Here is a 23,939-nt window from a genome sequence, read left to right on the forward strand (position 1 = left end):
AATACTAAAAAAAAAATTCTTATAGAGTTTTTGATTTTTATTATTTTCTTGAGAAAAGATCTCACTATGTGTGTATGTTTTGCTTGTGTGTATGTCTGTGTACCGCATGCATGCCTGGTGCTCTCAGAAGCCAGAGGAGGGCATCAGATACATTGGACCTGGAGTTACAGATGGTTGTTAGCCACCATTTGGGTACTGGGGAACAAAGCCTGGATCCCTTGGAGGAACATCAAGTGTTCTTAACCACTGAACCATCCATCTTTCTAGACCCAACCTAATAATATTTTGTTTTTTAAAAATAACACACTGAGTCCAATTTATGTTGTGCATGTTGTTGTGGATGGGCCTGGTGTTGTTTGTATGTTGATGCTAATTCCACTCTCCTGGAAGGGCCTGGGACAAGGAGTGAGTCATACTCAGGTGACTTCTTGTGAACCAATCCCCTAATGAATAAAGGAGCCAATCACTGGGCGAGTAGGTGGGACTTTCGGGTTGGACTGAGGTAGAGAGGAAGCAGGAGGGAGCTAGGTCCTTTTGGACAGGGCTAGTATGAGGACAAGATGTAGCTATGAGTATCTCCCGGTTTCAATCACCTGAGGATTTAGATTTAATAAGGCTTACAAGATTAGAATGTAGAACTTCACATTTAGAGAACAGTTTGACACTTCTTTGTGGGGCGGCGGGCTGTGAGAGGTAGCCTGGCTCCTGGTTGAGCTAAGGCTTGAAACCCGGAGATTCTGAAGGGACAGTAGGCATTTTGCCTATTTTCAGGCACCAGTCCCGTCACATAGCTACACCCCCCCCCCCGTAGAGAGGTTTGTAGCCATTAGTCATGTAGGAGCAGCACCCTAAACCTCCCACAGGTAGATAAGGTATCCCCAAGCTCTCAGACCAAGCCAATGGGAAGTACCTGCTGTCAGACCCTGACCCACCTAAAACTGTTTATAAGGATCCTATCCAGAAGGAATAAAGGTGTGTGAGAACTACTCTGTCGTCTGAGAGCTTTTGTCATAAGAGCTGTAACACCATCGCTTAGGGAAGAGATCTACTCACCTGAACATGTCCCCAGAAGCTCCCCGCACCCCTCATTGGTTAGTCAGCCTTCTGCTGGCTCAGCCTGGCCCTCAGCACAGAGTGACTGGTGCAGTGTCTTGGAGCAACTGAAGCGGCAGAGTTGGAGGTGGAGGCAGCTGCAGTGGCGGAGGTGATTCCCCTTCCCTGCTCCCGTTGGCCTGAATCCTCTCACCTGGCTGGGCAGGAGATGTTGGTGGGAAGCCTCCAGGACCCGAGCCCACACTCCGAGGTAGGTTTACCACTGAGAGCTACCAGCCATGGATTTCCGGTCACCTTTACAGTACCAAACAAGCATGTGTTTGGATCAGACCTCAAATCCAACCAGAAAGAAGTTGGTTACCCCCAAAACATTCATGATGCTATTGCTGCCTCATTGTAGTTCACAGGGCTCAGGTCATGGTAATGTTGTCGATGACTCCCCGAATCGCAGCAGGCAACGTGGGATTTCCCAGGCCTATGAGTAATTGCCACTTTCAGATAGATGCACATGTACTTATAGAAGATCTATAGATAATGTTCTCTCCCGCCCCCTTTCTTTTCTCACAGACTCTTGTTATGTAGCCAGGACTGGCCTCTAACTGGTACATCCCCTTGTCTCAGTCTCCTGAGAACTGAGATTACAAGCCTGACACGAGATCCAGCTGCCGTTTATTAATTGAGGACATAAAGGCAAGTCAAGAAAAAGTATGTTGGGCTGGTGAGATGGCTCAGTGGGTAAGAGCACCCGACTGCTCTTCCAAAGGTCCCGAGTTCAAATCCCAGCAACCACATGGTGGCTCACAACCATCCATAATGAGATCTGACTCCCTCTTCTGAAGTGTCTGAAGACAGCTACAGTGTACTTACATATAAATAATAAATAAATAAATCTTAAAAAAAAGTATGTTTACCATGATCTCGTGCACATAAAAGATCGTGTTTGTTTTCAAGCATATACTAAATAGATACAAAACTGGACTATCAGAAATAACTACATATTTTGTCTGACTTGGATCATTTACAAAGAGAATGCATTTTGTATAATTAAAAAAAAACTAAGGTCCACTTTTTTTTTTAGGTATTTTCCTCATTTACATTTCCAATGCTATCCCAAAAGTCCCCCATACCCCCCCCACTCCCCTACCCCCCTCACTCCCACTTTTTGGCCCTGGCATTCCCCTGTACTGGGGCATATAAAGTTTGCATGACCAATGGGCCTCTCTTTCCACTGATGGCCGACTAGGCCATTTTTTGATACATATGCAGCTAGAGACAAGAGCTCCGGGGTACTGGTTAGTTCATATTGTTGTTCCACCTATAGGGTTGCAGATCCCTTTAGCTCCTTGGGTATTTTTTCTAGCTCCTCTATTGGGGGCCGTGTGACCCATCCAATAGCTGACTGTGAGCATCCACTTATGTGTTTCCTAGGCCCCGGCGTAGTCTCACTAGAGACAGCTATATCAGGGTCCTATCAGCAAAATCTTTCTAGTGTATGCAATGTAAGGTCCACTTTCAAATCTATAGAATAATACCTTTTAGAATACAGAACACAAACAGGGAAAGGCATGATTAGTTTAAAATTCCAGCACGTGGGAGGGGGAAAGACAAGGATAAAGAGGAGTTCCAAGACAATCTGGACTACTTGAGACCGTCTCTAGAGCAGTAGTTCTCAGCCCTCCTAATGCTGCGATCCTTTAATTCTTCATGTTATGCTGACCCTCAGTCATAAAATTATTTTCGTTGCTACTTCCTAACTGTAAGTTTGCCACTGTTATGAATCATAATATAAGTATCTGGTATTTCTGATGGTTTCGGGGATCCGCAGGTTGAGAACAGCTGCTTTAGAGCAACCAAACTGAACGAACAGAACAAAGCAAAAAGCAAAGTCTAATTACAAGTGAACTCTGTTCAGGTGGGTACGCTAGGGGGCAGAGGAGGTATAAAACCCACAAGGTGGCAGGAGAAACCGCCAAGAGGAAGGAAGGGCAACTGTGCTTTGTGGTCGCCAGGGGGCAGTAGTGTAGGACAACCTAAACTTAACTACCAGTCCTCGACCTCAAGGCCAATGTGGACAAATCAGAGGTCATATGTTCTGTCCCTCTGTCTAAGCTTCGGCAGACTGGAGAGTTTGCAATAGAAGATGCCCTACTCCAAAATAGTTTGTCTTTCTGAGAAATCATTGACATTAATACCTCACTCGCGCCAAACTGTTCTCTCTTCTGCCTCCTTTCTTTTGCAACACCACGGTGGGGAAATTGAGTCACTGGGAGGAGAAGGGAAAGAAAGTCGAAGTCAGCCAGCCCTGGTCTTCCAGACGAGGGAAGGGGGAGGGTTCTCCAGGAAAACAAAGCGGGGTGGGTGGGGAGGTGGTTTGCTGGGCAGAGGCTGAGCCAGACATATGGAGAAACACTGCCCAGGATCAAAGGAAATATGACATTTGAAAAGAATGTGCGCGTCTGCTTGTGCCGCTGAGCGGGGGGTATGAGGGAGCAGGGCCCCGGCCGAGTTTCCGGGTCTGTTCTCCTTGGATTCCCACCTCTGCCCACCCTTCTCTTAGGTGCAGGGTGGTAGATGTTCTCGAGGTGTTCCTCGCGCCCCCTAACCGTGAGTTCCTCCAGTTCGGAGGTGAAGCAAGACGGGAATGTAACCTGAGAAGAACCCAAGGGGAGAGAGGGGGGCGGGGAGGGGGGAATCAAACCAGGCCCTCTCCCGGCTCGGCCTCGGAACATTCTTCTCTCCCGCCCGCCAAGCTTCTCCTCCCTGCCCCTCCCGCCTCGCGGCCCTGGGCTTGCAGCCGGGGCAGCGCCGCACGTCACTGGGGTCCCCGGGGGCTGGGGGGGTCCCCAGGACTGGCTCGAGGGAGGACTGAGGGGAGGGAGGGGCGCCGCCTCCGCCGCCAAGGAGCTGAGGCCCGCCAGGCCAGCCCCCCTTCCCTCTGCCCCGCAGAGCCTGTTTCTCATTAGAGTAATGGGCGCGGTCCCCGCCCGGCTCCCGAGTGTTTGTAAACGTCTGACCAGAGGGCCGGCGCTTAACCCTTTAGGTGCTGGACTGGGGTTTGCTGTTGGGGGACGCGGGTCGGAGCCTGAGAGATTTAGAGACTGGAGATTTGCCAGGTTTATTAGGGAAGTTTGGAGCATGTGGTAAGCATGCAAGGAGAATGGTGACTGCTCCCCTGTCTTGCAGCGCCTCCAGTCCGAATCAAGAATCTCCCGTTCTATTCTTTCTCTTCCAAATGGGACCTCTTTATGCTCGCCCTTCCTAGAAACTCCTGACCGGGTCTTCCTTCCCTGCCCAGGTGACAGGTGTCCAGCCGGTGGGCCTAAGTTTTTAGCTTCTGGCCTTTTCTAAACCCGGCCAGGAATTTAGGATGGCCGGGAGCAGAACGTCTTGGGATCAGCGAGCCCAGAGATCTGCAGCTTTTGGGACGAAGGAGCCGACTATCTCCTCCAAGGCTAATTAATGGCCTATCTAGGTGGCTGGGACAAGGGTATCAGCAAAGCCTGGCCTGGATCTACGCCCAGCGGGCTATGGGCCTTCAAAGGCTTCCTGGGGTTCGAAAGTTCTGAGAGGCTTCTGGGACAGCTAGAAGTTCTTCATCTTAAGGGAATGGTGGGGGGTGGCTTGTGGAGGTGGTGGCTAAGAACTGCAAAGGCTCCTTGGAGGTCCAGGTAGAGTGGTCTCAGCGAGGGTGGAGGAATGGCCTCCTCTACAGAGCAGCTCAGAGCCTCTCTCAATCCCAGATCTCTCTTCAACTCAAGATTTGGATGGAAAGGACAGTGAGGTGCCCTTTCTTGGGAGATTTTGGCTATCCTGCTCTTCAGAATGTACCGTGGGCCTGCTACAATGGGGGACGGGTGACAAAAATATGGCCTCTTTAAGGCGAGGGGACCCGGACCTCCCCACCCCCTACGCTGGGACTAAATAGGCTGAGGTTTGGGCTTTCGGTGGGAAATGATTGTCACAACTGTGGGCCAATAGGTACCATTAGGGTTCTATAACGTTTGAAGGGACCATTTTCCAATTCAGTTTTTTCTCCCTCTTTGGAGGGGGTGGGACTGGAGAGATGACCGGGGGCGGGGGGGGGGGGAACTAGGGGCGCGTGGTTTTCCCATCTCATCCATGGAGGAGGGGCCGGTGCATCCCGGGTAACCAATCAGAGACAGGCTGGGGGGGGGCCGCTTTGAAGAAGTTTGGGAGAAAAAAGTTTGGAAAAGTTTCTATAATAACGAGGGGGCGTCCGGAGGGAGGCGGCAGCGACAGAAGAGGGGGCGTCTCAGAGAAAGGGAGGGAGGGAGCTACCCTCGCGTGAAGCTACAGCAGCGTCCAGAGCTTCCCCCTCCCACCCAGGCGGGACCTGGGGGCTCCGGCCGGATCCATGGGGGCCGCAAGCTGCGAGGATGAGGAGCTGGAATTTAAGCTGGTGTTCGGAGAGGAAAAGGAGCCCCCCCCGCTGGGCCCTGGGGGTCCTGGGGAAGGTTAGTGCGGGGCTGGGTAGGGGTCTTTTGGCCAGTGACCGAAGGGCCAGGAAATCTCCAGTTTGGGAGCCTGGGGTGTGTGAGAGGGTGAGGTGGGTCAGAGGATGAAGGGAGCTGAGGGACTACCAAGGCTGTGGAAGTGAGGCTGGGGGCCACGGCATCATTTTTTTTTCCTTTTTAGGTCCTAACTGGGGTGGGAGTGGGGGTGTTGTTGGCTATGCGCCGCCTGCCGGCTAGGCCGACTGTCTCTGGGATGGGGTGCGGAAGGGAACCTTGGCCCCCAAGAGCCGGAGGTGCCGGCTTGGGAAGGGGAGGTTTGGCCCTGGAGTTAAAGGCTTTAGGACCTAGGCCTGGTTCTGCAGACGCGACGCCTGGGGCTGGGGGCTCCCTCGGGCAGCGCAGGGACACCCCTCCCCCTCCCCCTGTCTGGCCGCAATGAGAGGCAGATGGCGGGGAACGAGTCGGGGGCGGCGGCCGCCGCTTGCACGGAATCCGCGCTGCCCGCTACCCCCTCTCCCCCCCCCCCCCGTTGGCTGGGCCCCGCACGCATCACCCTTCGACTGCACCCCCGCCCCCTTTGGGGGGGGCGAGGGAGGAGTCACCTCCCCTCGTCACCACAGACATGCCCCCATCCCTCCCACCCCCAGGCCACAGTTGCGATGGTAACTGGGGTTTCTGCCAGCACCATTTGGGGGTTTGGGAACCGTCGCTAATTGGGTTCATGTGTGAGTCGCCCCCAGCCCAGCCCAGAGCCTGGGCAAGCACACCTCCAGGCCTGGCTCTAGAATTCCCCAAACCACCCCAGCCCACCTGCCCAGGACCAGAGTGTTAGAGTATGAGGTCCTGGCATGCCTGTATCTCTTTTCTGTCTTGTGATGTTCAACTTTGCTTTTGTCCGGAGACTAGGGGAACCTCTCCTAGCTAAGCATATCAGGCTTCAGGGGCTGACCATCCGAGAAACGTAGACATTTCACCAGCTTCTCTCTCTCTCTCTCCCTCTACTTCCCTTCCATTTTGACAGAGCTGGACTCAGAGGATACCCCTCCATGCTGTCGTTTGGCCCTGGGGGAACCCCTTCCTTATGGTGCTGCCCCTATTGGGATTCCCCGACCCCCACCCCCTCGGCCAGGGATGCACTCACCACCGCCCCGTCCCGCCCCTTCACCTGGCACCTGGGAGAGCCAGCCAGCTAGGTCGGTGAGGCTGGGGGGCCCAGGAGGTAATGCAGGGGGTGCTGGGGGTGGTCGTGTTCTTGAGTGTCCCAGCATCCGGATTACCTCCATCTCTCCCACGCCTGACCCGCCGACCTCGCTAGAGGACACATCTGAAACTTGGGGGGACGGCTCTCCTAGAGATTACCCTCCACCAGAAGGCTTTGGGGGCTATCGAGAGGCTGGAGGTCAGGGCGGAGGCGCTTTCTTCAGCCCGAGCCCTGGCAGCAGCAGCCTGTCTTCGTGGAGCTTCTTCTCGGACGCCTCCGACGAGGCAGCCCTGTATGCAGCGTGCGACGAGGTGGAGTCTGAACTTAATGAAGCAGCCTCCCGTTTTGGCTTGAGCTCTCCGCTGCCCTCGCCCCGGGCTTCTCCTAGGCCATGGACCCCGGAGGATCCCTGGAGCCTATACGGTCCAAGCTCGGGAGGCCGAGCGCCAGAGGATAGCTGGCTACTCCTCAGCGCTCCTGGGCCCGTCCCAGCCTCCCCTCGGCCTGCTTCTCCCTGCGGCAAGCGGCGCTATTCCAGTTCCGGAACCCCATCTTCGGCCTCCCCAGCTTTGTCCCGCCGAGGCAGCCTTGGGGAAGAAGGTCCAGAGCCACCTCCACCACCCCCGTTGCCTCTGGTCCGGGACCCTAGTTCCCCTGGCCCTTTTGACTATGTGGGTGCTCCACCAACCGAGAGCATCCCTCAGAAAACTCGGAGGACTTCTAGCGAGCAAGCAGTGGCCCTGCCTCGGTCTGAAGAGCCTCCCTCGTGCAATGGGAAGCTACCCTCCGGTACAGAGGACTCTGTGGCTGCTCCGGGGGCTCTGCGGAAAGAGGTGGCCGGCATGGATTACCTAGCAGTGCCTTCTCCCCTTGCTTGGTCCAAGGCCCGGATTGGGGGACACAGCCCCATCTTCAGGTGAGGGCCAGATCTTGTACGCTTGAGCTCTTCAACCCATTCTAGGGGTCAAAGGCTGAGTTTAAAGACAAGTCATATAATTCCTGGTGTGCTCCATCTCTCATAAGAGCTTCTACAATAACATGGCCACAGTTAAAACCAAAAATTGGTTTTAAGTCACTTTAGTTAAAAAAAAAAAAAAAGCCAGCTGTCTTGACAGTGGGCTGAGCTGTAGATGGCTGATTCCTGTGAACCTATTAGAAAAAGCCTCTTCACCCCCACCCTTCCGTATTCTAAGAGAAACAGGCAAAATGGAGTCACTTCAGAGTTTCTTACACCTCCAGCCCTGGCCTCGCACAGGCAGGCTGATCTTAGTTAGCCACTGGCTATTTAGACAGAACAGATAGAACAAGCCGATGCTCCAGTACAAGAAACCCTCCTCTAACTGCTAATTTCTAGGTCCAGCGCTTAAGAGCATCACTTCAAATTGAAATAAAGTTACATACATTTGCAAGTCAAAGAATTTATATTGAAACTTGGCATTTCTATCCTTTTTACTCTCAAAGAATCCTGCCCATTTCAATAGTCTCAGACCTCAGGATGTCACACTGAGGTGGCTCCTTCCTTACAAGCTTCTAGAGGGAAGCTGAGTCCTCTGGGGTTCCAATAGGTCAGTTTCTCAACCTCAAAATCTGCTGTTGAGTTGGGAAATTTGTAGTGCAGGGCTGTACTGTCTAATGGTTCAGCATCCTCCTGGGTCTTTACTTACTAGCCACTAGTAGCCTTGCTCTGCATTAGTTATTGTCAAATATCAGCTGTGTGTACGCACATGTACACACACACACACACACACACACACACACACACACACACACACACACACACACAGAGGCAGTTACCAGTTGAGAGTCCAGAAAAGCAGCCCTTAGCCCTTGCAATCCTACCTACTTAACCCCAACTAGTGGGAAGGAGTTGGCCTGGTAGCAGAGTAGCCAACACTAGGTTTTTCATAGGCTCTGTCCTTAGTCTCTTCGATGCTTTTTCTGGTCTAAAGTGGCATTTCTGCGCTGTGCCTGAGCTCCCAGGTGGGAGGACCAGCATGGCCTGTGGGTTCTTCTGTTTCTTGCTAAAGCCTCCACATCCTGTGTCCAGACCTTGGGAGAAGGCAGTTTCTCAGGCTGTTGTCATCTTCCACACCCTCCTCTTCAAAGGACTCAGTTCCTTATCAATTCCCCTGTTTCTAGACTTTTAGAATTTACTTCTGTTGTGGCTCCTTATCTCTCCCGTATCTGTGCTTCCTTCTCCCTCCCAAACCCATTGCGATCCTAGTGGGTCTGAGGTTCCAGGCAACCCTGTTCTCTTCTATCCAGGACCTCTGCCCTACCTCCCCTGGACTGGCCTTTACCCAGCCAGTATGAGCAGCTGGAGCTGAGGATCGAGGTACAGCCTAGAGCACACCACCGAGCTCACTATGAGACTGAGGGCAGCCGGGGGGCTGTCAAGGCTGCTCCTGGAGGCCACCCTGTGGTCAAGGTAAGGGCAGAAGGCAGGCCCCACGTGCCTTCTCTTCTCCAGTCCCAGGTTCTTGCAAATGGCTTCCTCTGTACACAGAATCATGGCACTGCCCTTTCCCACACTCTCAGCTGTGACCCTGCAGACAGCCTAGGGGAGGGACTGGAACTGGGGGAGGAAGGGTACACAGCAAGGACCCGGATATACTTTCTACTCTTCTTTTCTGCTCTCCTTCCCCCTTCCTCCCCCCCCCCCCCTTATCCCATGGGACATCAGCCTCAAGTCTACTTTGGAAAATGGTGACTTGCCAGATGTGGGGGAGGGTTTCAGCTGAGGCCAAAGGTCACTGGGAGTTAGGTTTTCTCTATATTGAGTTGGGCTAATCTTTCTTGGAAGCTCTTCCTCCTTTGCCCAGCCCAGTTTGGGCTGTCCAAGAATAACACTGTGAACTCCAGGCCACATTTTCTCTACAACTGATGCCCCAGTTTCCCACAGGGAATCCCTTATAGGATATTCTTTATCTCTCACCATTCCTGTCCTTGGAATGAAAATCCAAGGATGGATAAAGGTTAGAAGACACTGGGGCTTTCAAATAGGTGGCCTCTGTCTCCCTTTGTCAGCTCCTAGGCTACAGTGAGAAGCCATTGACTCTGCAGATGTTCATTGGCACTGCAGATGAGAGGAGCCTGCGGCCCCATGCCTTCTACCAGGTGCACCGGATTACTGGCAAGATGGTGGCTACAGCCAGCTATGAAGCTGTAGTCAGTGGTACCAAAGTGTTGGAGATGACCTTACTCCCAGAGAACAACATGGCTGCCAAGTAAGCCCCCAGGGAACCTGAACCTCTTCCTCACCCCTAAAGTCCTGGGAATTGAACTTAGGGCTTTACACATGCTCAGCAAGGGCTCTGCCACCAAGCTACACCCCACACCTCCCGCCAGTTTCTATGCTTAATGTTTAGGAAGGTAGTTTTGAGATTGGGGAGCTTTCTGGAGAGGCCATCTCTAGATTAGAAAATAGTCCCTCTAAGCACCCCTAGCTAGACACTAGTGGCCCGAGGACTGAGGACAAGGGGACTTCCCCTCTGGAGAAATGCATCCTTGTCCCAGCTTTGGCTAAAAAGGCTTACCGCCTCTCCTTTGCCTTCAGCATTGACTGTGCTGGAATCCTGAAGCTTCGAAATTCAGACATTGAGCTACGGAAGGGTGAGACAGACATCGGGCGCAAAAACACGCGTGTGCGGCTGGTGTTCCGTGTGCACGTGCCTCAGGGCGGCGGGAAGGTCGTGTCTGTGCAGGCAGCATCAGTGCCCATCGAGTGCTGTGAGCAAAACCGGCCCTGGCCAGTTCTTTCTGTCTTGCAGCTCTTTTGTCTGTTTGCCACCTATTTCTGCTACATAGTATCCTGTGCTCTGTGTGTCCTGAGTAGCGGGATAAAGGTCTCAGCTTTTGTTCTATGATGATAAGGGAGAGGTGAAGGTGGTATTTTAGTTTGCCTCTGCTGTAGACTCTGCCTTGGGGATGCCAGATGAACCTGTACCTATCTGCTCTGTGTCTGCTTCAGGAGACTCAGGCTGTGTGGTTTCAGGTTGTTATTGGTTACCTTTTGTATTTACCATGAAAAGAGGGCTCCTCTAAGGCTGCTTGTGGTGGAGAGGGCTGTCTTTTCTCCACTCAGCCCAGCCAGGCTTCCTTCTTATATTACCTTCCAGCCCAGCGCTCGGCCCAGGAGCTGCCCCAGGTGGAGACCTACAGCCCCAGTGCCTGCTCTGTGAGAGGAGGGGAGGAGCTAGTGTTGACTGGTTCCAACTTCCTGCCAGACTCTAAAGTGGTGTTCATTGAGAGGGGTCCTGGTGAGTACCTACTGGAGAGAGGAGAGGCAGGAAGGAGAGCTAACAACCAGCGGGCGAAACTCTGACACTGTCACAAAACTACCAAGTTAAGCCCCAGCTTCTCTATCTACCTCTCCTCCTTGTGTACAGCTTCTCATGGGGAGATGGATGTGACCACAATCTAAAACTTCAAGGATAGTGAGCAAAGGCAAGGAATGCGTATCTCGGGCTGGAGAGGTAGCTCAGTGGTGTAGAGCGCTGGCTGTTCTTCCAGAGGACCTGGGTTCAATTCCCAGCACCCACATGGCAGCTCACAACTGTCTGTAACTCCAATTCCAGGGGATCGGACACTCTCATGCAGGCAGAACATGAATGCACATGAAATAAAATCTAAAGATAAATAAATCATAAAAAAAGAAATGCACATCTTGCTTACTGAAGAGGAACTGGCGTTGAGGGTTTACTCTCATGAAGATAAAGTATATGAACAAAGAACTCACACTGTCACAGATTCTCCTGGGCCTATCCTGAGATAAAAGCATAACTGTGATCATGAGAGCCTGTGGGGTGCCCCAAGATGAGTCTAAGGAGTGGAGAAATGGAAGACTTAGAAGTCTGGGTTGAGCCACCAAACTGTGGGCTTCTCCTTCGTTCCACCCTGCTCACTGGCAGCCCAGCCCCAAGATCTACGTTTAGCATCCTGGAGTTGGGTCAGAGAAACTCCAGAGGTTCCACACTATTAGCCTTGGTCTTAGCGCCTCCCTTCAGGGTGGGGACCATTCCTCCCTACTGTGGGCTTGCTGGTACCATGGGAGGGGATGTGCGAGTTAGTAGGTGAGAGGTCTCCTGGGCTGCTATTAACACTAACTCCCTCTAAGTCCCAGGCGTTTCCTTTGCTTTAGTTTGCCTTCCATTCCTGTCTCTTTCATTGGCTAAACACCTAGTATATTCTAGGTGTGCCAGACCTGCTAAGAACCGTTTTAGTCTGATGTTGACTCCGGTCGTAGGAGACAGGGCAGAGGACTGGGGCAGGAGTGGACCCTAGGGCGGGGCTGAAGCTCATTATCTCCTCAATAGATGGAAAACTGCAGTGGGAGGAAGAGGCAGCGGTGAACCGACTGCAGAGCAGTGAGGTACCAGTATCCCCTGGGGGACCCAACCTGGTTGTGGGGTGAAGGGTGGAAGAAACCAGGAAGTGGCGTCCAGAGTAACTTTTTCTGTCCGGAAGGGCTTAGTTGCTCCAGTAGGGAGATCTCAACGCAACGGGCTTAACTCCTCAGCCTTGGAACTAGGAGCTAAGGGCTGGGTCCAAGGAAGGATTGGGGTGATGTGAGACCTCCAAGGACTTCTGTCCCATCTTCTCTTCTCCTAGGTGACATTGACTCTCACCATCCCCGAGTACAGCAACAAGCGGGTGTCCCGACCAGTCCAGGTCTACTTTTACGTCTCCAATGGACGGAGGAAGCGCAGTCCTACCCAAAGTTTCAAGTTCCTACCTGGTGCGCTCTAAGACTGCCTGTGGTGGGGAGAGAGGGTGTGGACCCCATGTGAGGGGCTCAGGGGTGGATGGGGAGGGAGGGAGGGTGAAAGGTGTGAACCGGTGGCCAGAACCTCACCAGCCTCCTTCCTGCCTCCTCATCTTCCTAGTGGTCTTCAAGGAGGAGCCCCTACCAGACTCATCTCTCCGGGGCTTCCCTTCCACATCGGGTCCCCCCTTTGGCCCTGACGTGGACTTCTCACCGCCCAGGCCCCCTTACCCCTCCTATCCCCATGAAGACCCTGCTTATGAGACTCCTTATCTGTCAGAAGGCTTTGGTTATAGCACACCCGCTCTGTACCCCCAGACGGGGCCCCCACCGTCCTATAGATCTGGCCTGCGGATGTTCCCTGAGACTGGGGGTACCACAGGTTGTGCCCGCCTACCTTCAGTCTCTTTCCTTCCGCGCCCCTTTCCTGGTGATCAATATGGAGGACAGGGCTCCTCTTTTGCCCTGGGGCTTCCATTCTCCCCTCCAGCCCCCTTTAGGCCGCCACTGCCTTCCTCCCCACCACTCGAAGACCCCTTCCATCCCCAGAGTGCCATCCACCCCTTACCTCCTGAGGGCTACAATGAGGTGGGGCCAGGCTATACCCCTGGGGAGGGGGCTTCGGAGCAGGAGAAAGCCAGGGGTGGCTACAGCAGCGGCTTCAGAGACAGTGTACCTATCCAGGGTATCACCCTGGAGGAAGGTGGGTGTGGGACTGGGGGCTGCGAGTGTAAGTGAGTGCGAGAGATCAGTTTGCATGTTTGCTGAAGGCTGGAGCTTGGCTGTCAGGGACTTGGCATTCTTAGTCTCCCAGGGCTAGTCAGTGGTCTCGGAAGCAAGTTCTTGGTGTGTGAGTGTGTGTGTGTGTGTGTGTGTGTGTGTGTGTGTGTGTGTGTGTGTGTGTCCACCTGAATTTAGTAATTTAATTCTGAAGGGCACACAAAATACCTGTTCCATCCTTTTTTCTGTCTCTGCCCTAATCACAGAATTTCAGCCCTAGAAGTATTTCAAGACCATTCATTTCTTCTGGTCCCCTGACTTGTAGATCCAGGCAGTGAGTTTCAGGGAGGGACATAACTTGTGGAAAGCCAGGCTGAGTCTCGCCCCCTCACTTTATCTTTCCCTGGTGACTATAGTCCACATTGGTGAAGAAGATCTTCCCGGTTTTGTCTCTTTCTCCCAACTGACCACACCTACTTCTGACCTGCTGCCACAGATGTAGGCCAAGCTGGCAGGAGAAGGCCAAGATGCAGGGCTGGGAACCCGCAGGGATGGAGTTGGGCAAAATTTAGTTAGAAGCAGTTGTTATGAGACACTGGGGAAACTGAGGCCCAGCCAAAGAGGAATCCAGAGGTGCCCTAGCTGGAGGCCTGCCTGGAATTGAAGGGAGGGGCGGTCTCTGAAAAAGGAAAAGATCTGCCTTAGCCCCATCTTTCAACCGCCCCTCCTTTACAGTGAGTGAGATCATTGGCCGAGACCTGAGTGGCTTCCCTGCACGTCCTGGAGAAGAGCCTCCTGCCTGAACCACATGTAGTGGTCCCCGAAGCCCCACCGCCTTGCCCTCTTAACTGGGGTGCTGGCTCCAGAAGCTTGGGGCCAACTCTAGTTTCTCCTAGCCCAGCTTCTAGCTTCCTGTTTTCCCTTTCTCTCCCAGCAAAGGTGTGACCCCCAGGCCTGGTGCTGCCTTGGAAGGGACTAAGGGTGTGGGGGACAGGGGATGAGGGTGGAGCCTGAGGCTGGAGGCCAGAACTGACTGGGCTGAACATGATGTCCTGATCGTGCAGGCCGTGATGCTAACAGGCTGGACAGGTTGATGGGTAATAAACTGCTCGCTGACCAGTGCCTCAGGCTCCAGAGCTCTTTGGAGAAAGGGGTGGTATAAGCTTACTCCAGCTTTGGCCCAAGGAGCCTGAGACGTTGAGAGGAGATGGGGTCTGGCTTGGAGCAACGAGTCCTAAGAATCTTCCTGATGGAGGGACCTGGGGGGCTGCACACAGGGGTTCCTGAGGCCCCCTGGCTGGAGCTGAGGTGGAGATTCAAGACCTCCTCAGGCTTCTTTACTATCCCTGGAGGTTCAGGTTCCTTATATTGGGGCTGAGGCCCTCAGAATCTTTGAGTTCTCAGGTTCCTGTGTCTTGCCACCCCACGGATGATTCTGATTTATAGTCAAGGTGAGAAAACGACAGTCTAGTTTCTCTCTCACATTTAGAGAAAGAGGAATCTGAGGTTCCAAGAGAGGACAGGGCTTGCCTAAAAATCACACAGCTCCACAAGCGGCACGATGCACACTGCACACTGGATGCCTAAAATCACACAGCTTCACAAGCGGCACGATGCACATTGGATTCCTGTCCCACTGCATACTTGGCCATGCTGATCCAAATTCTCTGAAGTGGAGGTGGGGGGCGGGGGACAAGGAAGCGTTGGCATGGCCTACCCACAGGACCCCCTACCCCTGACATTTATGTGGTCAGTCTGGAAACACTGTACATTAGTAGTAGGCTGCAGGAAGCTGAGCAGTTTTCCTAACAGCTCTGAATTCCTTGGGGCTTAAGGCAGGCATGAAGCGCTAGGCTTATCTTGCAGATGTGTCCATGCTGGCCTCCTACATAGATGCTACATCCATTGTCATCAATAGATCCAGGCAGGAAGCCTGCTCTGTGTCCTCTCTGGGCTCTGTGTCCTATCTGGGCCGTCTATGAGACTGGGGTGCAATGAGCCAGGGAAAGGCAAACCATCTTACCTGCTTACCTAGAGCCTGGCAGACATGGGTAGACATAGTATCCAACCAGCTTGATGGACTCCATTCACCTTGAGAGTGTACACCCAAGCCATTCAGAGAGCCGGTCCTTGGCAACGTAGCCTCACCTCCAGGCCTCCGGGGAGCTTCATGCCCATTGAATGCTGATGGCCCTGGGACTTTTCCTGAACTCCTGGAAAACAGGGAGACTCCGGATAGCCCTGGGAAGTCCCTGGAAAGCCACAGAAACTGGCTCAGGATTGGAAGACTGAGGAGTCCAAGTGACCTCTAACCTCGGCCCACTGCTGCTTTGTAATCATTTTCCTTTACCCCCTAGAGCAAGCTGCTGCAAACCAAATCAACATCAACTGCTCAGCTCACTAGGCCTGTGTGTGTGTGTGTGTGTGTGTGTGTGTGTGTGTGTGTGTGTGTGTGTGTGTGTGTCTAAGAATCCCTTCTAACCATCCCCAATCCAGAGTCATTATCCTATCAGTTTCCTGTTGGAAGGGACCATGGGACACATTAGTTATTTATAGCATTCCTGGGTTCCACCCTAACCTCCTATGGGGTGGGTTAGTCTCCATTTGAATGAAGGGCTATAGCAATGGGGGTTTGCTGTCTTGTAATGGTTACTTTTCTGTTGTTTTGTGGAAATACTATGGCCAAGAGCAGCTTAGAAGAAAGAGTTTATTTTGGTTTAGGGTTCCAGAGGGACGGGTGTCCTTAGTGGTGGGGAAAGTGTGGCAGTAGGGTCAAGAGGCAGAGTGGCCACATCTTATCCACACGCAGGAAGCAGAGAAAGAGAGCATGAAGTGGGGTGGGGGCAGGGGAGGGAAGGCTATAACACCCCAAAGCCCAGCCCAAGGGATAAATTTTCCCCAGCAAGGTTCTTTCTCCTAAAGGTTTTGTAACTCCCCCGCAAGAGCACCCCGACAGTAGAGCGAATGTTCAAATATATGCACCCATGGGGGGCAATCCTCTTCCCCACCACCACAGACCTCCTATAACAGCTGGTTTCATCTCCTGCCAGGACATTAGCGCTCAGCCATGGCCAGATATTTATTGAGAAGCTACCAAGTGTCAGCCTGGAGGATTTCTTAGTCTGCTGAGCTGGAATTCATATTGTATCTAAGACATGAGATGACCTTGAATTTCTTATTCTCCATCTCCTGACTGGGAGATGTATAGGTGTCAGCCAGCATGCCCAGTTTTATGCAATGCTGGGAGTAAAACCCAAGGCTGTGTTTATGGTCAGCACACACTCACTCTGCCATCTGAGCAATATTCCCCAGGTTTCTGGTTTTGTTTTTTCAATGGAGATTTCTGAGCAACCTCTAATCTACTCAGTTATGTTCTTGAAGTGTAGGACCCAGATATCTGCACTTTTGTTTTTATTTCTTTGGGGAGGTATCTGCAATTTGTTTATTTATTTGACAAGCTAGCCCGGAACTCAGTATATAGCCTAGGCTGGTCTCAAACTTGCTGCAGTCCTGTTTCTCTGAGATTTCAGAGTGTGACTGCTCTGCCCACTGGGTCCGTGCATTTTAAAGAACATAGTAGGCAATTCTTCAGCTCAGGAGGTTGAGAACTAAAAAGTGTCAGATTCCAGCATAGTTTTATTTCCCAGTCCTAATCATGTCTGTGTGTGTGAGTCTCGGGAGACAGTCGTATGGAGACATGAGGTGGAGCCTTTCATTGCAACCCTTCCCCTCCCCCCCCCCCAGACGGTCGTATGGAGACATGAGGTGGAGCCTTTCATTGCAACCCTTCCCCTCCCCCCCCCCCCCCCCCCCCGTCCATCCACCTGGTCAGCTTTTGATTAAGAGGCGGTTTATTCTGAGACAAACAAGAGTGACCACAGACAATGAATGATCCAGGAGGCCTCGAATGACATAGTCTACCATGAAAGAGGTTACTCGAAGTTAAAGTCACACATTAAAAAAAAAAAGTTGGGGGCTGGTGAGATGGCTCAGTGGGTAAGAGCACCCAACTGCTCTTCCAAAGGTCCGGAGTTCAAATCCCAGCAACCACATGGTGGTTCACAACCATCTGTAACAAGATCTGACACCCTCTTCTGGAGTGTCTGAAGACAGCTACAGTGTACTTACATATAATAAATAAATAAATCTTAAAAAAAAAGTTGAAAAAGTTGAAAGAGAAAGTTGTAAATGGATGTTTTACATGGGTGGCTTCATCAGATAGGTGGGCTACAGAAGCGCAGGAGGATTTCTGCTGCAGATTATAAAATTCTTAGTTTTAGGGTTGGTGGGCCTAGCAGTCGGCTAAGTTCACCTCATGTTTCAAGAGCTTTTCCCAGTAGCTACAGAGATGTTGGTCAGGTACAGAGAGAGATTTAGACAGCTACCAAATGAACTAAGGATAGCCCAAGGTAATTTTGGCCCTTGGTCAGCAGCATCCTGTTGCTCTACATTGTGAGATTCTAATCAGTGTACACAGATGAGGTTTCATTAGAGAAGTTCATTTCACAGGGTAATTCAAGGATGGTCTCAGGCAAATCCTGGAGCCCTGTTACTGAAGCAGCCGCTCTTGGGACTCTCCGAGTCGCCTGTGGCTGGAACTCTGGGCCTTCAAGGTACTTGGAAAGGAGTAAGCCAGGCTGCCTTCCACTTGAGTTTTTGGCTGTGCTTGGAGTCAGTTATGTGAGGCCTGAGGTCTTGCTGCTGGACTTTCTGAGTTGTATTTGAGAAAAAGGCCACACAGAATTGTCATCTCACACATCCTAGAAATTGCGGATGCAGGGCGTGTGAGGGCTTGATTGCTTTTTTTAGTACCTTACTTCGGTGGCCCTTTGTTCCCCACAGACTTCTGCAAGGCTCTAGTGCAATGAAAACTCAGTGTCTTGCAGTGGGGACACGAGTGTCGTACTACGGCCTTGAGCTTGAATGTCCAGTGATGTCTCTAGAGGGAATAGTCCTTTCTGCCTAGAATTAGAGTGAGGTGGATGATAGGAGCTATGAGGCAGAAATGATATATTCCTGTGGAGATGTTGAGAGTTGAGCCCAAGGTCAAGTTTGAAGAATATTTTACTAAAGGGATGTTTCTAGGCTGGCTTGGGGGCGGGGAGGGGGGAGAGGATTTCTGGGAAAAAGATAGAGACAAGAGCAAGGGTTGTGTCTGCGGATTAAAGTGTATGAAGCCAAACCCTGTTTGATGGACACACCTCTGATATCAGCGCATGAGTGGTGGAGGCAGGACAATCAGATCAGGAATTAAGGCCAGACTTGGTTATACATGGAGATTGATGTCAACTGGAGCTACCTGGACCACTTCCTCAAAACACACAAACAGTGCTGGAAGCCACATCTGAAGAGCTAGAAAGAAGTGAAACACAAACACTTTAATTGACCACCTAAGAAGTTTGACATGCACTTTGTCATAATAGAGAAACATTTATTTATTTGGTCAGAGCATGTGTGTTTACATTTGTGTGTACATGATAGTTTAGAGTTAGAACCTATGTGAAGAGATGTTGCCAGGAAGAGCAGAAAGAAGGATTTTGCAGCAGGTTAGACAAAAGAAACCTGGTTTCTGCCTCCTGCTCAGCCTAAATAGGAGGAACTAAGGGAGGGGTCGGAGAACAGGACATGGGGAGGGCTGAGCTCAGCCCTCAGTGAACCATGTGACCCTTCATCCAGTCACTAGGCAGAATGGGACCCTAGCTACATTGTTTCATAAGCATTTATTGATCTCTTGCTGTGCACCAACCTTTGGATTAGATCAGTGGGCCAGAAAAAAGCAATTCTTTGCTTCTAAAAGTGTAGCAAGTGCCAGGCGTGGTGGTGCATGCCTTTAATCCCAGCACTCGGGAGGCAGAGGCAGGCGGATTTCTGAGTTCGAGGCCAGCCTGGTCTACAGAGTGAGTTCCAGGACAGCCAGGGCTATACAGAGAAACCCTGTCTCGAAAAACAAACAAACAAAAAGTGTAGCAAGTGGGCTAGGGAGATGACCCAGCGGTTAAGAGCACTGGTTGTTCTTCCAGAGGTCCTGAGTTCAATTCACAGCAACCACAAGGTGGATCATGACCATCTGTAATGTGCTCTGATGCCCTCTTCTGGCACTCAGGTGTATATGCAGATAGAGCACTCATATATAAAATAATTATTTAAACAATGTGTAACAGGCAGCTAGAGGCTTTGGGACCTCAGAGAAAGGGAAGTCTATCTGTGGTTTTCAACTACTCTTTGAAATAACTCCCTGGGCTCACATGTCTTGTCGGGGACAGTGGTAGGAAAGGACAACCATACATTCTTAGAAAAGAAAACGTATTCCCAATGCTGTTATCCCGAGCCAAGGAGTGTCTAGGGTCCAGACTATAGATGCAGACGCTGGGTGGAGTTGGAGAAAATAGCTCTCCCTGCTCTCTCTGATGGATATTGAGTTATCTAGTAAGGCCTGAGGACTTCTAAGCAATCTCTACCACAGTGAGGTAGAATCTGGGCAGGGCTGGTAGCCAGGAGCCAATGTTATCCTAGGTGCTCCAGGTGGGTGCTTCTCTTCTGAGACTGCCCAGAGGCTAACATCCAGAAGTGCAGGGCAGGTGCCTGACAGCAGACACCAGCAACAAACAATGTGGAGGAGTGGAGGCAGAGTGGGCAGGAGGGCGGGACTTCTGAGAAAGGTTAGAAAATGGAATGTCACATTCTTGTGACAATTTCACATCTAGTGTCCTCCTTTGCCTTTTCTCAGGCTGCTCCCCCCAACCCCAACCCCACCAGAGAGACTGACTCCTCCTCCTCCTCCTCCTCGTCATTTAACAGTCATTGTGGTGGTTTGGATAAGGATGGCCCCCAAGGGCTCATATACTTGAATGCTTAGTTGTCAGCAAGTGGCACTATTTGAAAGGCTTAGATGGATTAGGAGGTGTGGCCTTGTTGGGAGAAATGTGTCACTGGGAATGGGCTTTGAGCTTTCAAAAGCCCATGCCAAGCCTAGAGTGTCTCTCTCTGTCATGGATCAGAAAGTAGCTCTCAGCTACTGCCCCAGTGCCTGCCTGCAGGCTGCCATGCTCCCTGCCACGATGATAATGGACTAACCCTCTGACACTGTAAACGAGCCACCAATTAAATGCTTTCCTTTTATAAGAGTTGCTGTGGTCATGGTGTCTCTCCACAGCGATTGAACACTGAGACAGTTGTGGAGTTGCGTTACTACACATATTTTGAGGGAAATGTCCCTGCCTCCTTTATTAAACGGTAAGCTAAGCTTCTAAGGGGCAGTGACTGCCTTGTGCCGTGACAGAGCTGTGGTGTGGTGTGCTGAGGGGAGAGGGTTCTCATGGTTTAACTCCGAGTTTGGTGCAGCTGCAAACCCAGGTCAGAGAGTTATAAAGAAGGGCAGCGGCAGCGGCGGCGGGAGTCCCAGCTCTACCTCAGGCGCCTAAGCAAGCCCTTTATATCCACGGCTCATTCCTGTCAGTCTTCTCCAAGTGATCCTGGGACGTTGTCATCCCAGATAAGGAAACGGAGGCACAGAGGGATTAAATACCATGCACACAATCAGACATGACCAAGGAGAGAGCTGGGATTTGAACCTCCTAAGTGCAGACTCAGTTATAATTTACCCCAGATTGCCGCCAATTCTTTACTATGTAGATGAAATCAGATTAAAAGGAAGGTCCACAGCAGCCTTTCAGTGAACTTACCACACAGCCCTGAGAAAGAACTTCCGACTTGTAACCAGTGCTCCCAGAGTCAGGTCTCATTTGGATACTGTGTTATTTCTCTTAGGGTTGCACATCTTGTTCAGGACAACTACAGCCAGCCACCCCGCCTCATCTGAAGGGCAAAATCAAAGAAGTGAATTGTGGGCAGTGAACAAGAGAATGAGAGACTGAATTTGGGGTCTGCCCCCACTCACCTCCTTCCTTACCCCATCCTTTGAGGTTTTAAGGGTGTTATTCAGCTTTGGAGAGAAGTCTTTTGTGTCCACTGTCTCCTAGGAGCGAAAGGCAGAAGAAGAGAGGACCAAGGCCTTGACCTGCCTTGACTCAAAGCGACCACACACACAGTGAGAATGGCTTTTCAGAACAGGGAAGATGAGTTTTTGGATTGCTTTTTATATTATCTTCTCCATTTTGAAGTTCAAACACACCCTGCCCCCACATCGTCTGATGTCACTGAAGGAATTAGCATCAGTGGCAAGGGTGAAGGCAACTGAGTGCCATCTGCCACGCCCCCTTTGTCTGGACTGCCCATATTTGGGGTGGGGATTCCCACATCAATGAAAGCAATCTGGACAAGTCTGCAAATGAGGCTCCCTACTCCTGTGATTCCCAGCTATCACTGGGTTCGAGAGATGACTCAGCAGTTAAGACAATTGGCTACTTCTCTGGATGACAGTGGGTTTGACAACCAGAAAGTAGACTTCTTTCCATGAGAATTTGTAGTGGCTTTCTCTCTCTCTGTCTCTCTCTGTCTGTCTGTCTCTGCCTCTCTCTCTGTCTCTCTGTCTCTCTGTGTCTCTCTGTGTCTCTCTCTCTCTTTCTCTCTCTCTCTCTCTCTATATATATATATATATATACATATATATATATATATATATACAATATATATATATTGTAGCTGTCTTCAGACGCACCAGAAGAAGGCATCAAATCTCATTATGGGTGGTTGTGAGCCACCATGTGGTTGCTGGGATTTGAACTCAGGACCTCTGGGAGAGCAGTCAGTGCTCTTACCCTCTGAGCCATCTCACCAGCTCCCCCCTCCCCTTTTTTTGAGACAGGGTTTTACTGTGTAGCCTTGACTGGTGTGGAACTCACTATGTAGACCAGGCTGGCCTTAAATTCACAGAGATCTGTCTGTCTCTCCAGAATGCTATGATTAAAAGTGTGTACCACCACATCCACGGTGGTGGCTAATTTGATATTTCACATTCACCGAACTAAGGAATATTCAAAGCTGGTAAACTATTGTTTCTGGGTAAATCTGGAGGGGGGTTTCTGAAAGCCTTTATCACTTTAAGGTATAGAAGGTCTGTCCCCCCAATCCCAGCCTTAGAGACGGGGATATCGAGTCATCTGAGAACCTGAATATAATAAAAAGGTAGATGGAAGACAGATTCTCTCTGAGCCAGGACAGTTCCTGCCCTCAGACATCGGAGCTACTGCCTCTCAAGTCTTTGAGTCTGGCCTGAATTTAACCACAGGTTCCTGTGCTTCTTCAGCCTGCAGATGGCAGGATGTGAGATTCTTTCCTTCATAATCATTGTCTTAGTCAAGTTCAAGTGCTGTGAAGAGGCACCAGGGCCAAGGCAACTTGGATAAAGGAAATCATTTAATTGGGGGCTTGCTTACAGTTTCAGAGCTTTAGTGTAGTATCATCATGGGAGGGAGCATGGCGGCACTCTGGAGGCATAGAGCCTCAGCTGGTAGATCCTGTGGAGGTAGCTAAGAGCTACATCCATAGGCCAGGAGAGAGATGAGGCTTGGCATTGGCTTTGAAAGCCCAAAGCCCACCCACAGTAACACACTTCCTCCATCAAGGACACACCTCCTAATCCTTCTAATTTTTTCCAATAGTTTCGTTTCTTTGTGACTAAGCATTCAGTTAGATGAGCCTTTGGGGGTCATTTTTATTCAAACCACCACAGTCACATCAACCAATTCTGGTAATAAGTCTCACAGTCGTTCTTGCCTCTCCTTTGTTGGTTTGTTTCTTTGGAGAATGCTGACTTGGATGGGATTATCAGATGAGGATTTCTGTGGGATACAAGGTGAAGTTTGTTCTGCAGTTGCTGCCGTTGTCACAAGTCTGTGGTATAGTTCTATGAGTTTGTCCACAAGAAGTTATTCACTATTTAGTTGTAAAAAATGGTAGGCTCGGGCTGGCGAGATGGCTCAGCGAATAAGAGCACTGACTGCTCTCCCGGAGGTCTTGAGTTCAAATCCCAGCAACCACATGGTGGCTCACACCACCCATAATGAGATCAGACACCCTCTTCTGGTGCATCTGAAGACAGCAACAGTGTAATTATGTATAATAAATAATTCTTTTTTTAAAAAATTGTAGGCTCAGGGGCTGGTGAGATGGCTCAGCGGGTAAGAGCACCAACTGCTCTTCCAAAGGTACTGAGTTCAAATCTCAGCCACCATATGGTGGCTCACAACCATTCATAACGAGATCTGGCGCCCTCTTCTGGAGTGTCTGAAGACAGCGACAGTGTACTTACATGTAATAAGTAAATAAATCTTAAAAAAGAAAAAAGGTAGGTTCCAGAAACATCAGCAAAGATATGTTTCCCATACTCAGGAAGTTGATTTCTTTTTGAGATAGAGTTTTTCTGTGTAGCCTTGGCTGTCCTGGAACTCACTCTATAGACCAGGGTAGCCTTGAAATCACAGAGATCCACCTGCCTCTGCCTCCCAAGTACTGGGATTAGAGGTATGTGTCACCACCGCCCCGCTAGGAGTTGATGTCTTTCTTTGTTGTTGTTTTTGTTTGTTTGTTTGTTTGTTTTCGAGACAGGGTTTCTCTGTGTAGCTCTGGCTGCCCTGGAACTCACTTTGTAGCCCAGGCTGGCCTGAAACTCAGAAATCTGCCTGCCTCTGCCTCCCGAGTGCTGGGATTAAAGGTGTGCGCCACCACTGCCTGGCAGGAGTTGATGTCTTAAGAGGAAGTGTCTGCTTGGTTATCAAGGTACTTTAATAACTTCTTAAGCCACTGTTGTGGCTGCATTATGATCTGC

At 50.9% G+C, this 23,939-nt stretch overlaps 1 protein-coding gene and 1 long non-coding RNA gene across 3 annotated transcripts; one reads left to right on the forward strand and one right to left on the reverse strand.

Moving 5' to 3' along the window:
* Window positions 1-419: 419 nt before the first annotated feature.
* Window positions 420-3,981, reverse strand: Gm41159. The gene is made up of 3 exons (XR_874646.3): window positions 3,590-3,981; window positions 3,246-3,316; window positions 420-1,347 (listed from the first exon to the last, which is right to left on the reverse strand). It is a non-coding gene; the product is annotated as a predicted gene, 41159 (long non-coding RNA).
* A 1,205-nt stretch (window positions 3,982-5,186) lies between these two features.
* Nfatc4 (nuclear factor of activated T cells, cytoplasmic, calcineurin dependent 4) lies at window positions 5,187-14,335 on the forward strand. 2 transcript variants are annotated; one of them, NM_023699.3, is made up of 10 exons: window positions 5,187-5,528; window positions 6,550-7,645; window positions 8,995-9,157; window positions 9,757-9,956; window positions 10,286-10,458; window positions 10,848-10,988; window positions 12,045-12,100; window positions 12,340-12,466; window positions 12,615-13,196; window positions 13,949-14,335. In NM_023699.3, the coding sequence occupies exons 1-10, from the start codon at window positions 5,429-5,431 to the stop codon at window positions 14,014-14,016; spliced, it is 2,706 nt and encodes a 901-aa protein (NP_076188.3). In that variant the 5' UTR covers window positions 5,187-5,428; the 3' UTR covers window positions 14,017-14,335. The 2 variants fall into 2 exon arrangements, with proteins under 2 accessions (NP_076188.3, NP_001161818.1); NM_001168346.1 differs by having other exon boundaries at window positions 12,615-14,335.
* Window positions 14,336-23,939: the final 9,604 nt, after the last annotated feature.

Source organism: Mus musculus, chromosome 14 (assembly GCF_000001635.26).
Source record: "Mus musculus strain C57BL/6J chromosome 14, GRCm38.p6 C57BL/6J".
In the NCBI taxonomy this organism is placed as follows: domain Eukaryota; kingdom Metazoa; phylum Chordata; class Mammalia; order Rodentia; family Muridae; genus Mus; species Mus musculus.

Excerpts from the sequence above, each read along its gene's own strand:
- Nfatc4 (NM_023699.3), top strand. The coding sequence starts at position 5,429 with ATGGGGGCCGCAAGCTGCGAGGATGAGGAGCTGGAATTTAAGCTGGTG. Across the intron at positions 9,158-9,756 it reads GAGGCCACCCTGTGGTCAAG|CTCCTAGGCTACAGTGAGAA; the intron begins GTAAGGGCAGAA and ends TCCCTTTGTCAG. Across the intron at positions 10,459-10,847 it reads ATCAGTGCCCATCGAGTGCT|CCCAGCGCTCGGCCCAGGAG; the intron begins GTGAGCAAAACC and ends ATTACCTTCCAG.